Source organism: Phyllostomus hastatus, unplaced genomic scaffold, assembly GCF_019186645.2.
Source record: "Phyllostomus hastatus isolate PE091 unplaced genomic scaffold, TTU_PhHast_1.1 phas_contig_17, whole genome shotgun sequence".
Lineage (NCBI taxonomy): Eukaryota > Metazoa > Chordata > Mammalia > Chiroptera > Phyllostomidae > Phyllostomus > Phyllostomus hastatus.
Window position 1 is genome coordinate 1,004,785 of NW_025333664.1, and position 12,537 is coordinate 1,017,321.

The 12,537-nt window shown below is 69.7% G+C and overlaps 1 protein-coding gene across 1 annotated transcript in view; it reads left to right on the forward strand.

Annotated features, from left to right (window-relative positions):
- Positions 1–11,037: 11,037 nt before the first annotated feature.
- Positions 11,038–12,537, forward strand: part of LAMA5 (laminin subunit alpha 5) — a 41,078-nt gene continuing 39,578 nt past the window's right edge. The window contains exon 1 of the mRNA XM_045832720.1: positions 11,038–11,344. Coding sequence (XP_045688676.1) covers positions 11,084–11,344 — 261 coding nt within the window. The 5' untranslated portion in view covers positions 11,038–11,083. The remainder of the gene's footprint in view (positions 11,345–12,537) is intronic.

A 12,537-nucleotide genomic window follows, 5' to 3' on the forward strand; every position in this document is an offset into this window, starting at 1 on the left:
GGCAGGGAGAGGCCCGCAGGTGGCTCCCCTGGGTGGGGAGCAGAGAGCCCTCACATACGGGGTCACGTGGGTTTTGACAAGGCTGTCAAGACCAAGGGGAAAAGGACCGTCTCCGAGACAAATGGGGCTGAGAAAGGACCCAAACTCGAGACCCCAATCTCTTAACGAGGAAACAAAGGCACAAGCTTCCTGACACCGGTCTTGGCAGTGACTTCTTAGGTGTATCACCAAAGGCACAGACAACAACAACAAAAAAGACAGTTTAACTTGATAAAAAAATTTTTTAATTTGTACATCAAAAATCAACAGTAAGCCCTGGCTGGCATTGGCTCAGTGGATTGAGTGTGGGCCTGAGAACCCAACACAGGTTTGAGTCCCGGTCAGGGCACCTGCCTGGAATGTGGGCCAGGTCCCCAGTAGGGGGCGCTTGAGAGGCAACAAGTCAATGTATCCCTTGCACATTGATGCTTCTCTTCCTCTCTCCCTTTCCCCTCTCTCTAAAAAGTAGATAAATTTAAAAAAATTAGTAAAAAGGCAAGCCACATAGTGGGATAACATATTTTAAAAACCACACATCTGATAACGGGGTAATATGCAGAATATATAGAGAACCCCTAAAATAAAACAAAACAGCAAGCTGATTCAAAAAGGAGGCTTGAGTAGACCCTTTACCGAAGAAGGTAAGTGACCCGAGAGTGCACTTAGAGACACTCGACACGGCCGGTCGCCAGGGAATGGGAAGGAGTCAGAGCTCCGGGGTACCCCCACGCCTGTTCGAACGGACACCGTGAGCACGCACACGGAGGAAATGAGCGTTGGCGAGGATGAGGGGGGAATCACAGCCCTGCTGCGCTGTCGGAAACGATATAAACTGGGGCAGCCACTGTAGGGGATACTATGGAGGTTCCTCAAGAAATTAAACGTAGAGTTACCATATGATCTGGCTATTCCGCTCCTGGGCACACGCCCGAAAGAACTGACAGCCGGATCATGCGGAGGGAGAGGTTTGCACACCTGCGTTCACAGCAGCCAACACACATACACACACCCCCGAGGGCCCATCAGTCAATGAACAGACCAGCAAAACTCGGCAGGCGCGTACCGTGGAGTGTTATTCAGCACGGAACAGGGGGGAAACTGTGGCTTGTGCGTGTGCTTAAACGGGGTGCTTAAGACCCATCAAAATCAGAGAGTGGGATGGTGGGTGCCAGGGCGGGGGGCGGTGAGTGTCTTCACGGGGCCGGGGTGTCCGTTTGGCAGGATGGAAAAGCTCTGCAGGTGGACGGCGGCGCTGGCGGTGCGGTGTTGGTGTGTTCGATATCACCGAGCGGTGAGCCTGGTGTATAGATACTTGACCACAATAAAAAACTTTACAGGACACACACATGAGGCCTCGTGGTCTCCTCTCCTGGGGGCAGGGTCCCAAGGCCAAGTTCTTCACAGGGAAGCTGCCCCCCCAGCCCTGGGCTGAGAAAGCAGGGCGAGCCCCCCTTGAGAAGCCCTGCTGTCCGAAGTCCAGATCCCACGGAAGAGGAGGAGCAAGAGGTCCCTTGATGGGAGTGGAGGGGGCCTCAGCAGCAGGGCCCCCCCGCCCCCGGCAGCTGCAGGGGAGGGAGCGGCGCCACACCGGGCCCTGCACGCAGCCCTTCCAGGGGCCCCCAGGCAGAGGCTCCCCTGTCTGCCCCCTGCTAGCTGAAGGGGGCCGAGCCGCCGCCCTCAGGCTCCAGGCCCCCAGCCCCTTGCGGTGGGTTGGGAGGGCGTCAGAGGTCTGGCGGGACGAAGGGCGCGGGGGCAGGAGAGCCTGGCGCTGGAGGCACTGTCCAGCCGGGCCCTTTCTGCCGCTCCCGGGCGGCCCCAGAGGCCGAGGGGATCGGCTGTTCCAAAGGGCGGTTCCCGCAGGGTTGCTGGTGCCCTTGTCGGCTCCAGAGCACACCCCCTTCCTCTTCCTGCCCACCCTCCGCCCCAGCGCACTCTGCGGGGCCTGGACGGCTGACACCTCGTCGGGACGACAGGCAGCGTTCCCACTCCCCCTCCGCCTCTTGGACACTTTGTTCGGCCACCTCCTCTGCCAGCTGTGTGGTGGGGGCCGCGGTAAGAGAGCCGCCCCACAGGGCTGGGGTCGCCTGCGTCCAGTGGGTCAGCACGTGCTGGGCTCAGAATTGGTGTGGCACTCAACACCATTGCCACCAGCTCCCTGCTTGTCTCCACCACCATCACCACCATCACCACCATCATCCCCAACACCACCATCGTCACCACCATCACCATGGCTGTGACCTGTGGCCCCTGGTCGCACGGCATATCTGAGTCCCCAGCTGGTGACCACAGGACCTGCGTGGTAACCGCCCCAACCTCCAGCAGGTCCCCACTCAGGCGGCCTAGACCCGCAGCGGCGGCCAGTAGCATCGGCCTGGTGGGCGTGGCCCCTGCTGCTTCTCCGCATCGACCAGGCGCTCACCTCAAGGGCGGGCAGGAGGCCTCAGACAGAATGCAGATTTCCAGGGGAGGCTGGCCCCCAGACCTGCGGTCTGTGGGCCAGGCAGGGCCAGGCCAGCCTTGGAGGCACTGGGTGAGGAAGGAGCAGCCCCGCAAGGGGACACTTCCTTCCAGGCCTGGGCGCCGGCCCGGGGTGAGCCGCCGGTCAGGGCCAGGGGACCAGCTCCCACCCACGCAGGCCCGGGGACAGGAGCTGTGGCGGCTGCGCCTCCGGCCTGCCTTCCTTTCTCTGGGAGGGGGGCTGGCTCTCAGCAGAGCCTTGCCCCAGGGCATCGTGGGCCGTGGGAGCCTGAGAGCCGGAGGCTTCCGCGAACCGCCCACTCGGCAGGTCCTAGGGCCACTGCCTCCCCCTGGTTGTTGGGGGCCACCCTCTGGCCCGCCCCGGGGGCGGCCCGCGGCGGGGGGGGGGGGGGTCACTCCTGCGGCTAGCCTGAGGTGGGCCAGCTGCATTACTCACTGGCCGTCGGAGCCCCAGGGAGACCGGGAGCCCCGGGCCAGTGTCCCGTTCCGCTCCGTGTCGTTAGTTCAAGTGTTTTACTTTACTTTGTCCTTTTGCTTTACTGTCTTATTCACGGTGCTCCCTTCAATTTTCCCTGGGCCCCGTCCACCCACCAAGCCAGCTGAGAGTCGTCAGCAGCCAAAGCGTACCCAGAGGCAAAGGTCTGCACCCAGATTCCTGCCCCGGGGACTGGGCCTGGCCGGGCTTGTCTGGCCGGCCCTCCCGCCCCGCCCCGCTCCCTGGCTCCCTGGCTCCCATCAGCTTTTCCCCTCCCCGCCAGCTCCGCGGGTGCCGGGCGCTGAGGCTGTGGGGTTTCAGCAGGGCCCAGCCGGGCGGCGCCATCATCCCTCTACGTGCTGTGACCTGCAGGGGCCTGCGGGCAGGTGGCTGTGTGGCGCCCCGGGCTGTCCTGCGCCCACGGGGGCGGAACCCCAGCCCCAAGGTGCTCACAGCCTGGATACGAGGACGATACCCACGTCACCTCCAGAGGGTCCAGGGCAGCAGGTCCCCCCAAGACAGGGGGCAATGCCAGGCTGTCGCAGCTGGGGGAGGGGACAGTGTTCCTGGCCACTAGTGGGGGGGGGGGCTGGGGTGCTGCTCAGCACGCCATGGCACCCAGGACAGCCCCCCAGGGAGGCTGCGGCCCGGAATGGCAACCGTGCCTGGTCCGGGGCTTTGCAGGGCAATGACCCAGCAGAAGGCACCTCCGAGGAGGGGACACTGTCCCCCCAGCAACCTGCCCGGAGGGGAACCGGGAGGGCCAGGCACAGCAGGAACAGGGGATAAGTGGGGTCTGGGGCCGGCTGAGGAATTCGGGAGGTGCGGTCGCCCGCATCACCTTCCCCCCCAGGGCCCAGCTCCCGGCAGCCTCCGGCACATTCCTCCCCTGGGTGGGGGACGAGGTGGGGGGGCTGCATTCCTGGAGCAGACAGGGGTGGTGGGACCAGGCTGGCTGCGTCCTGGTCGTCACAGTCATCAGCCTCCTCCAGGGCCCTGACTGCCCTGCCTCTCAGAACCGGGGCCTCGGGCCCGGCCGCGGCCAGGCGGGGTCAGCTGTGCAGCAGGAAGGCACTCGGGGGGGGGGGCCGTCAGAGGCCAGCAAACCTTCGGGGGCAGGGTGGGCGCCCTGCAGGTGAGGGCGGGACTCAGCAGCCCCCTGCGGTCACTGTGAGGAGCCTCCCGGCCACCCACGACCTCTCTCCACGGGGAGGGGTCCGGGTGGGGGGTCCTGGAGGGGGCCACCTGGCCCGCCCTCTCCCCCTCGCCCACCAGTGTTGAGTCGGAGGCTTCCGGCAGGCAGGCCCGATGGGGGTGCCCAGGCCGGCCCGGCCCTGCTGGACCTCCCTGCCTGCCCCCCACCTTCTGGCCTTCTGGAGCCCTCCTCTGTGAAATCAGGGGACTGTAGACGGGAGTGGTTGGGGTGCTGCTTGTACCTGAAGCACCTGGTGGCCTCCTGGGGTCGGACGGGCGGATTTCACGGTCAAGCCTCTAGGGCAGAACCAGCAGACCGACCCCCACAGCGACCAGGGACCCCGTGGGGACCGCGCAAGGACAGGGCGGGAGGGGGCCGTGACTCAGGGTGACGTGACTCAGGAGCGTGAGGGGGGCCTGGCCCTCCAGGCTGAGTCAGGCCCCTGTGGTGGGCTGGCTGTGCACCGTGACCCTAAACACAGGCCCACACTTCCCGCTGCTGCCGGGCGGCACCGGCCAGCTGTCGCGCGTCAGCTGGCCACGTGGGTGGCCCACGGGCGCCCTGAGGTAACGGGCCTCCGTCCTCTCCACCTGCAGGCCTGACGCTCCCCCACTCCCGCCTGAGCCTCACCTCCACAGCCCCCACGATCCTGTCTGGGGCAGGGCGCTGCCCGACAAGGCTCCGTCTTGACCCCTGGGAGTGGCCAGCGGCCAGGGGGGCCTCCTCCGGCCCTCTGCCCCCGCTCCTGCATGTCAAGTGGGTGCGGGAAGTCTGCCTTCTCCTGGCTGACTCACATCCACCCCACGGACCTGCCCGCTCACCGCGGAGGCACACGTGGGCTGCCTCCACGGCGGCCGTCGGAAACAGTGCCGGGGGGACTGGTCACAGGCAGGCTCCTGCGGACGCCACTCACACCTCTCTCGGGCACGGACCAGGGGTGGGAGGGCTCCCCACGGGCAGGCAGGCAGGCGGGCGGGCGGGTGGGCAAACCGGGCAGGATGTGGCCCTGTGACCGTGCAGCTGCCCCTTGTGGGAAACAAGTCCCTTCTCCAAATGCCCAGCAGACCCAGGTGCTCAGAGGCCAGACCCCGGGGTGGGGGCCCCGGGCCGGCCCAGGGGGCTGCAGTTGGCTGAGTTAGGGCAGCAGTGGGGAGAGACAGAGGCGCGGAGAGACAGGGAGAGAGAGAGGATGAGAGACCCTTCGTGTTGGGGGAGCGAAGGAGGGGACCCGGCTTAGGGGGCCGAGGTGGGGCCGGGGCAGCGCGGTGCGTGGAGAGGGGGGCACGCTGAGTCCCAGCCCGTGGCCCGGCTGGTCCAGGCACAGCCCGGCAGCCGCTGGACCCAGGCCAGGCGTGTCGGCTGGGCGTCTGTGTGGTTTCTGCGGTGCCGAGAGACATGGGCTGACCCCGGCGGCAGCTCTCGTGACCACAGCCCCCCAGCAGGGTCAGGCCCCGGGAGCTGCTGCGGTCCAAAGCGGGAGCACACTGGCCCTGGAGGGCGGGGTGGGGCCGGCCCTACCTCCGGGCACCCCTCTCCCATAGCCCCATCCCTGCCTGCCCTTCCTGGGAGATCAGATTCCTCCCAGGCTCGAGGCCTCCTGGCCATATAAGGCCGCCTGCGGGCACCTCCTGGAGAAGCTGTGGAGCCCTCACCCTGCCCCCCATGGGAACCAGAGCTGGGCCGGGCCCCAAGGACCAGTGTGGGAGGGGGCTGCAGGAGCCCAGGTCGTGGGAGGGAGGGGGCAGGGCACGCCAGGCCTGGGGCTGGGTCCCTCCCTCTGAGCTGGGAAGGGCCCACCCCTTGCCCGTTCCCCCCAGGGCCGGGGCATGGAGCAGGGAGGTAGCAAGGATGGGGTGGGGGGTACCAGTGTTGGCACACAGTAGCATGTAGGGGGTCCTCCCCAGCGCTCCCCACAAATCTGGCATCAGGAGGCCTGGACGCCCGACTTCACACCCTGGCAAGGTGCTGAGAGGCACCCGGATGGGCTCCCCTCGGCGAGGCCCGTGGTGCCGGGTTCTGAGAGCAGCCTGGCTGGACCAGCCCCCCCTTTGCTCTTGCAGGGGGGGCCTGGAAGGGCAGGCTCTCTGGGGAGGCACCCAGAGGGCCCGGACCCGGCAGGGAGGGAACCAGGCGAAGTCCTGTGGACAGAAACGGGGGTCCGTAGAGGGCCACCCCATGGGGCCCCCCGGGCATGAGTCCCTCAGCGGGCGAGCGGTCAGTCGTGGGGGGCAGTCCGGCCCTGGGCATGCAAGGGTCCTCTCCGCCTTCAGCCGGCCCACCCCTTGTCTCCGGGCAACCAGGCCAGCACACCTTGGAAATGCCCCTTTGACCCCTTCTTCTGAAGCCCCACCGCCCCCTGAGGCCCTGGCCCGGGGGGGGGGGGGGCGGAGGCAGGGTGGCTCAGTGGGCTGGAGCGCCGTCCGTCTGGTGCACTCGAAAGCTGGGGGTTCCCTTCTCGGTCGGGGCACATGCTGGGGCCGCCGTGCGCCCCCCACTGGGGTACACGTGGGACAGCCCAGCGAGGCTTCCCTGCCCCCCTCCCTCTCTCTCTAAAACGAGGAAGCCGGGGTTTCAGAGCCCCAGCCCCTCCAGAGGGCAGAGTGAGCTCTCGGCTGCCCTGTCCCCGCCCCCACCCCCCCACCGGGCTTTCTCCCACCAGCACATGCAGTCCCTCGCATCCCCTCCTCCGTCGCAGACGCGTAAACGCAGCCGCAAAAGTGTCATTTCTGGGAAGCATCTGGGACCCGGCCCCTGGCGATGTCACCGGTTGGCCCGAGTGAGTCTCGTAAGAGTTCTCGGCGGGTCCGGAAGGTTCTCGAGTGGACCGGGCAGGGGCTGTGTTGTGTGCGGGGTGCAGGTGACCAGGCCCAGCCTGGCGGGGGCGGGCGAGGACCGAGGGGGGGTGGGGCGTCGCCGGGCGGCCTCGTGGGGCCTGGCTTTCGTCTGAGCGCAGACAGGAGCCCATGCGCCTGGGGGAGGCCGGCGGCCGGCCCAGCAGGCCCTCAGCCCCGGGGCACAGGTCGTCCTGCGGGACAGGGACAGACTCTGAGTGTGCTGACTCCTGACTTCTTCCAGCTCACGGCCCCGGCACCTCGCAGAGCCAGGGTCCCAGGGTCGGCTGGGGCGGTGACTCGGAGGCCGGGGGGCAGCATCCAAGCTGGACCCCCGCCTCTGGAGTCCAGACGGAGGTCACGCTGCTCGCGCCACGGAGTGCCACAGCCCCTACTTCTGAACACGCCGGACAGGCGTGCCCTTCTCCCGGCCTGGCCCTCCCAGCCCACGGTGCCTGCCGGGAAGGGCAGCCGAACCGGGCGCCTCTGCGGAGCGGCAGCGCCGGCCAGCTCAGGCCCGCGGGCGCCCGGCACACCTAAGTCTGCGTCCCTCCCCTCCCCCACATCAGGACGTCCGCCCGAGGGCCAGGCCTGCAGTGGACACCCTGGGGCGTGGCCTGAGAGCTGGGCACACAGGGTCAGAAGGCTCCCAGCGGAGGGGCCCTGCCCAGCAGCTCGGGGGTCACAAACGTCAGTTCCTTGCCGGGTCAACCCAGAGACTCACGGTCTCTGAGGTTCCCCAGGACCACGTGCCCTGTGGGCCAGCGGTGGCCCGTCGGGGCCGAAGCAGGGAGGGGACGGACCACTCCTTCCAGGGCCACAGGGGACCTGTCCCCGGTCCCTCCTCACGCTAAAAAACGGATCTGAGGACAGTGGCCCTCAGGGAGGGAGACAAGTGGTGGGGGGCTCCCGGCCCGGGGAGGGGTCCAGTCGCTGTTCAGGGCCTGCTGCTGGTCCTCGGATCCAGGTCCCGGGTTTGGAGGCCCGTCCCCTGCCCACCGGCCCCAGCTCTGGGGCTCCCAGGTGCTGCGCCTGCTCCCTCACTGGACCGTGTGCAGCTACGGGCCATGGGGGGCTCGGTCCGGGCCGAGCAGAGGCCGGGGCTCTCCCTCGCTGCTGGGTTCTGACCCCGGGGAGGCTTCTTCCAGGACACTGGGCCCCGCCGGCAGCAGCCACCGGAATCAGCCTCGCCCCGCGCCCGGCCTCTCTGCCCCGCACCCACCGGGGTGGACGTGCCCACCTGCTGGGCCCCCTGGACGGGCACCGGGAAGGGACGACCCCGCTCCCCCAAACCACAGCACTAGCTCCCCGACCCTCTTCCTGCTGAAACAAACATGGACCAGGAAGCACCGGCCCCTGTGGCCTCCCCCAGGGGGACAGGGCCCGGGGGCAGAGCTGGGGCCCGGGGAGCGGAGGCCCCGCTGGCACGGCCGCCTGGTGCCCACTGTGAGCACCTGGACGCCTGAGCAGCCGCCCCTGGCTGAGCCCAGTACGCCTGCGGGCCCCCACACCCGCCCCCCAGAGGGGTAGCAGGGGCTCCTGGGAGGCCACTGCTGTGGGGCGGGCGCAGGAAGGCAGGCCTTCTTGGGGCACCCACCCTCCAGGACTGGGTGGGCCTCTCCTGGGGACTCAGGACAGAACTGGGCTACCTGATGCGGGGGGGGGGGGGGCAGCGAATGGCTGACCGAGTCCCTCCCCCTCGCTCACGTGGTGCTCTGGAGTCACCTCAGGGCCTCTCGGCCTCAGTCTTTCCGTTTTTAAGTAGGAAAGGCAGCTGGGTGGCCCCGAAGTCTGAGGAAGGCAGGAGACACATTTGATGGGCCACTTGGGGATGGGACGGGACAGCCCCCCTTGCCCAGCGCATCTCCCACCAGCTCCCCCTTCATTCCCCATGCCGTCCCCTCCCTACCAGGTGCAAAGGCACACGGGGGGGGGGGGCAGACGGTGGGCACCACAATCTCCTCTGTCCCCACTCCCCAGCCTGGCGGCCATCCGTTGCTCCACTCCAGGGGCAGCTGTCCTGCGGTCCTCCAGCTGGGCACCGTGGCTGACTCAGCGCATTCTTGGGCAGCTGCCCCTCCTGCCTGCCCGCCCGGCAGCCAGCGGAGGCCTGGGTGCTACAGGGCTCAGAGGGCGCCCACACGCCACCTCTGCCCACTGGCCCCTGCAGGGGATGTGGGGAAGCCTGCCCAGATCAGGGGGAGAGAGGGCTCCCCGTCTCCAACCGCAACTGCCGGGGTGGCGCCCAGATGTCCAGGGGATGCCGGGGCAGCAGTATGCGGCTACGGTGTGCCAGATGCGGGGCGGGGGTGGGGCGGGTCAGTTCGGGGCCAGGGAAGGCTGGGCAGGTCGAATGAACTCCCCGTCTGGGACAGGTCTGCTGCTGCCCGGGGCGGCCGCCCTTTGCAGGAGATCGTAAATTAGCTCCCGAGCCTGCCCATCTGGGGACTCCGATTCCTCCTCTCCTGCCCACCCTCTGAGATGGCCCTCCCCCACTCAGAGCTTCTCGGCAGAGGGAACTAAAAGTGAAGTCTCAGTCACGGAGCTGGGGAGGGCAAGGGGAGGGAGGGCTGTTCCCACCGCCCGTGTCCCCGCTCCAGAGGGAGCGGGGCCCGCCCAGCCCCTGGAGTTTCAGGAACTGGGGGAGGCGGGGTGGCCAGGACATGTGGGCCGTGGCGCAAGTCCCTGGGAGCAGCTGCCGGGCAGGACCCCGGCCAGGGCCAGCTGGATGCGGCCCCTCGAACTCCCCGGCCCCAGGGACCGTCCAGGGGCCCCCACGTGGGACGGGGACGGACGCCCGGCTGGCCTGGCTCGGAGAGCGGGGGAAGCTGCCAGCCCGGCAGCTGCGACCCCGTCCCACCCCCGCGGGCTTCCCTGGAGACCGACCCGGCCCGGAGCCGCCCGAGGAGCGCACAGACAGCTGGGACAAAGCGGGGGCCTGCCTCCCGGGGTCCTCCCAGTTCCCGGGCGTCCTCCAGCGCCCTGGCGGGGACCGGTGCCCAGCGGGAGGGCTCGGCCTGGCCCACAAACTTGGGGTCCACATGGCCCCCCGCACAGGCACTGCCTGGCCCAAGGGTAGGTTCACTGCCCCCCGCCCCCAGCAGGTGCTGGAAAACTGTCCTCCACGGTCGGTCTTCCTAGTGCCCACCGGGCCACAGACGCCCCTCCCTGGCTGCGCAGGTGGGCAGCCGTCCGGCCCTCCTGCCCCACGTCCTGCTTTCAGGTGTTTCTAACCCCAGCGGGTCGCAGGGGCACGGGTGAACCTGACCTGGAGGCAGGGGGTCCCCACTGCGGACGTCCTCGTCCCTCCACGGACCGGTGCCCTCACGGCCCCCACGCGCAGCCACTCACGTGGTGCAGAGGGCCCCTTCCCGCCGCTGGCAAGATGGGGCAGAGAAGCCGTGTGAGGGACTGCAGCCGGAAGCCCGCCTGGGGAGTGGGGCGAGGGTCTCCCGGGGGCACCCGGACCCGGGGGTGGGGGTGGGGGTGGGGATAGCCAGACGTCTAGGATCCCTTGCTGCTCTGAACGTTCTGCAGTTTGGGGGGCACCGGTGGGGACGCGCGGAGCCGTTGACGGACAGATGTCCCCTCCGCCGCGGTGCGAGTGTGCCCGACTCCCGGCCGCCTTGCCTGCGCCCGGACCGCCGGGGGCGCTCGGCCGCCGAGAGGTGCCCGAAGTTAGGAAAACAAAGAGCGGAGCCTCTAGGCTCGGACCAGCCGGGCGGGTGCGCCGGGGAGCTGGGGCGCTGTGGGGCGCGGGGGTGCGGCCCAGGACTCGGGCCACGCCCTTGGGGGCCTGGGGGGCTCCGCGTTCCCACGGCCCGGCCTGAGGCCAGCAGGTGCCCCTTCCGGAGGCCGGCCGGCCGCTCGGGTTCCGAAGGGTTAAGGCTGCCGGCGGCCCCGCCCCCTCCGCGGCCCCGGGGCGCGGGGCTCGGTCGCCGGGGCGGGCTGGGGCGGGGCCTGACGTCCGCGGGCGGAGCCAGCCGGCTGGCCCCGCGCTCACACCCCACAGGGCGCCCGCGGCGCGCAGTCCCAGAGTGCGAGGAGCGCGGCCGGACCTGCGGGATGGGAAGGTCTCGCCCCGCGTGGCCGCTGCGGCTGCTGGCCGGGCTGGCGCTCCTGGGCGCGGCGCTGGAGGCGGCGGCGCCCCGCGACCTCAGCCTGCACCCGCCCTACTTCAACCTGGCGGAGGGAGCCCGCATCGCCGCCTCGGCCACCTGCGGCGAGGAGGCCCCGGCGCGCGGCGCCCCGCGCCCCACGGAGGACCTCTACTGCAAGCTAGTGGGGGGCCCCGCGGCCGGCGGGGACCCCATCCAGACCATCCAGGTGAGCGCGGGCCGGTGGCCGGGGCTAGGCGGCGGGGCGGGGGGGGCAGGGGGGGACGCGGTCCTGAGGACCCGGTGCTGGACGGGCCGGGCTCCGGGCCGGCCGCGCTCGGACTCCGCGACTCCGGCCTGACTTGGCCGGGCGCGCCCGGGGCCCGGGAGAGGCCAGGTGCCCACCGAAGTCCCCGTGTCCCGCGCCGACTCGCGGGGTTCACGTTGCGGAGGACTGAGCGGACCCCAACTCGGCCCTTCGGGCTCTGCCAGAGACCTGCGCGTCCCCACGCCACCGCACCCCCGGGAGGGCCCGACGCAGCCTCCCCCGCGCGGACTGCGGGCCGCGGGGCCCAGGGGGCTCGTGCCCGGTTCCAGGCGGCGCAGAGTCCCGGGATGCGGGCGAGGCGGGACTTGGCGGCGGCGCCCGCTGCCTGCGGGGAGGGGGCGGGCCGCTCCGCCTTCCCGCGGGACGAGCTGGAACCTGCTGCCGGCGCCCGGATGGGACTGGGAGCCGGCGGGAGGGGCCAGACCGCGCAGGCTCTCCCGGCTCGCTGCACAGCGCGAAGCCCTCCCCGCTGGGGGAGCAGGGGCTCGGTGGGGCCCTGAAGTGCCCGCGGGGAGGGCCCTGGGGTTGGGAACACGGGGCTGCAGCCGGGGGCCGAGTCTCTGCCCCACACACAGGTGTGAGGTCTCCCTGGGGACCCTTGGGGGCGCACCCCCGCAAGTCCTGAGCCTGCAGGCGGGGAACAGTTGGGTGGCCCCACACATGCACACTCCCAGGGAGGCAGGGCTGTGGGACAGACCCCCGAGGACGGGGTGGGAGCGGGGTCCTGTGAGGCGGCTCCTTGGCCTGCTTGGGGGGGCGGGGTCTGCTCTAGGGACTCCCTGACACCCTGTTCTGGGCCCATCTTTCCTCCCCTGCTGCTGGCCCCTCGGGAGAGTCTGGGGCCCCCGGGGCTACAGCCCGCTCTGCCGGGGCAGGGGCCCCAGGCTGCTACCTTCCTGGTGAGGGAGGCACGGCGGGCGGCGGGGGCGGGAAGGGCGTCGGACTGCGGATTAGTCACAGGGGGAGAGGGAGGAGCCGGGGCCCCTTGCTCCCGCCCTTGGCCCTGCAGCGGAGGACCTGAGGGGGCCGGCGTGGCGCCCCCTTCCAGGGACACAGCACTACTTCCTGCAGGCCCCCGACCCACCTGCACACTC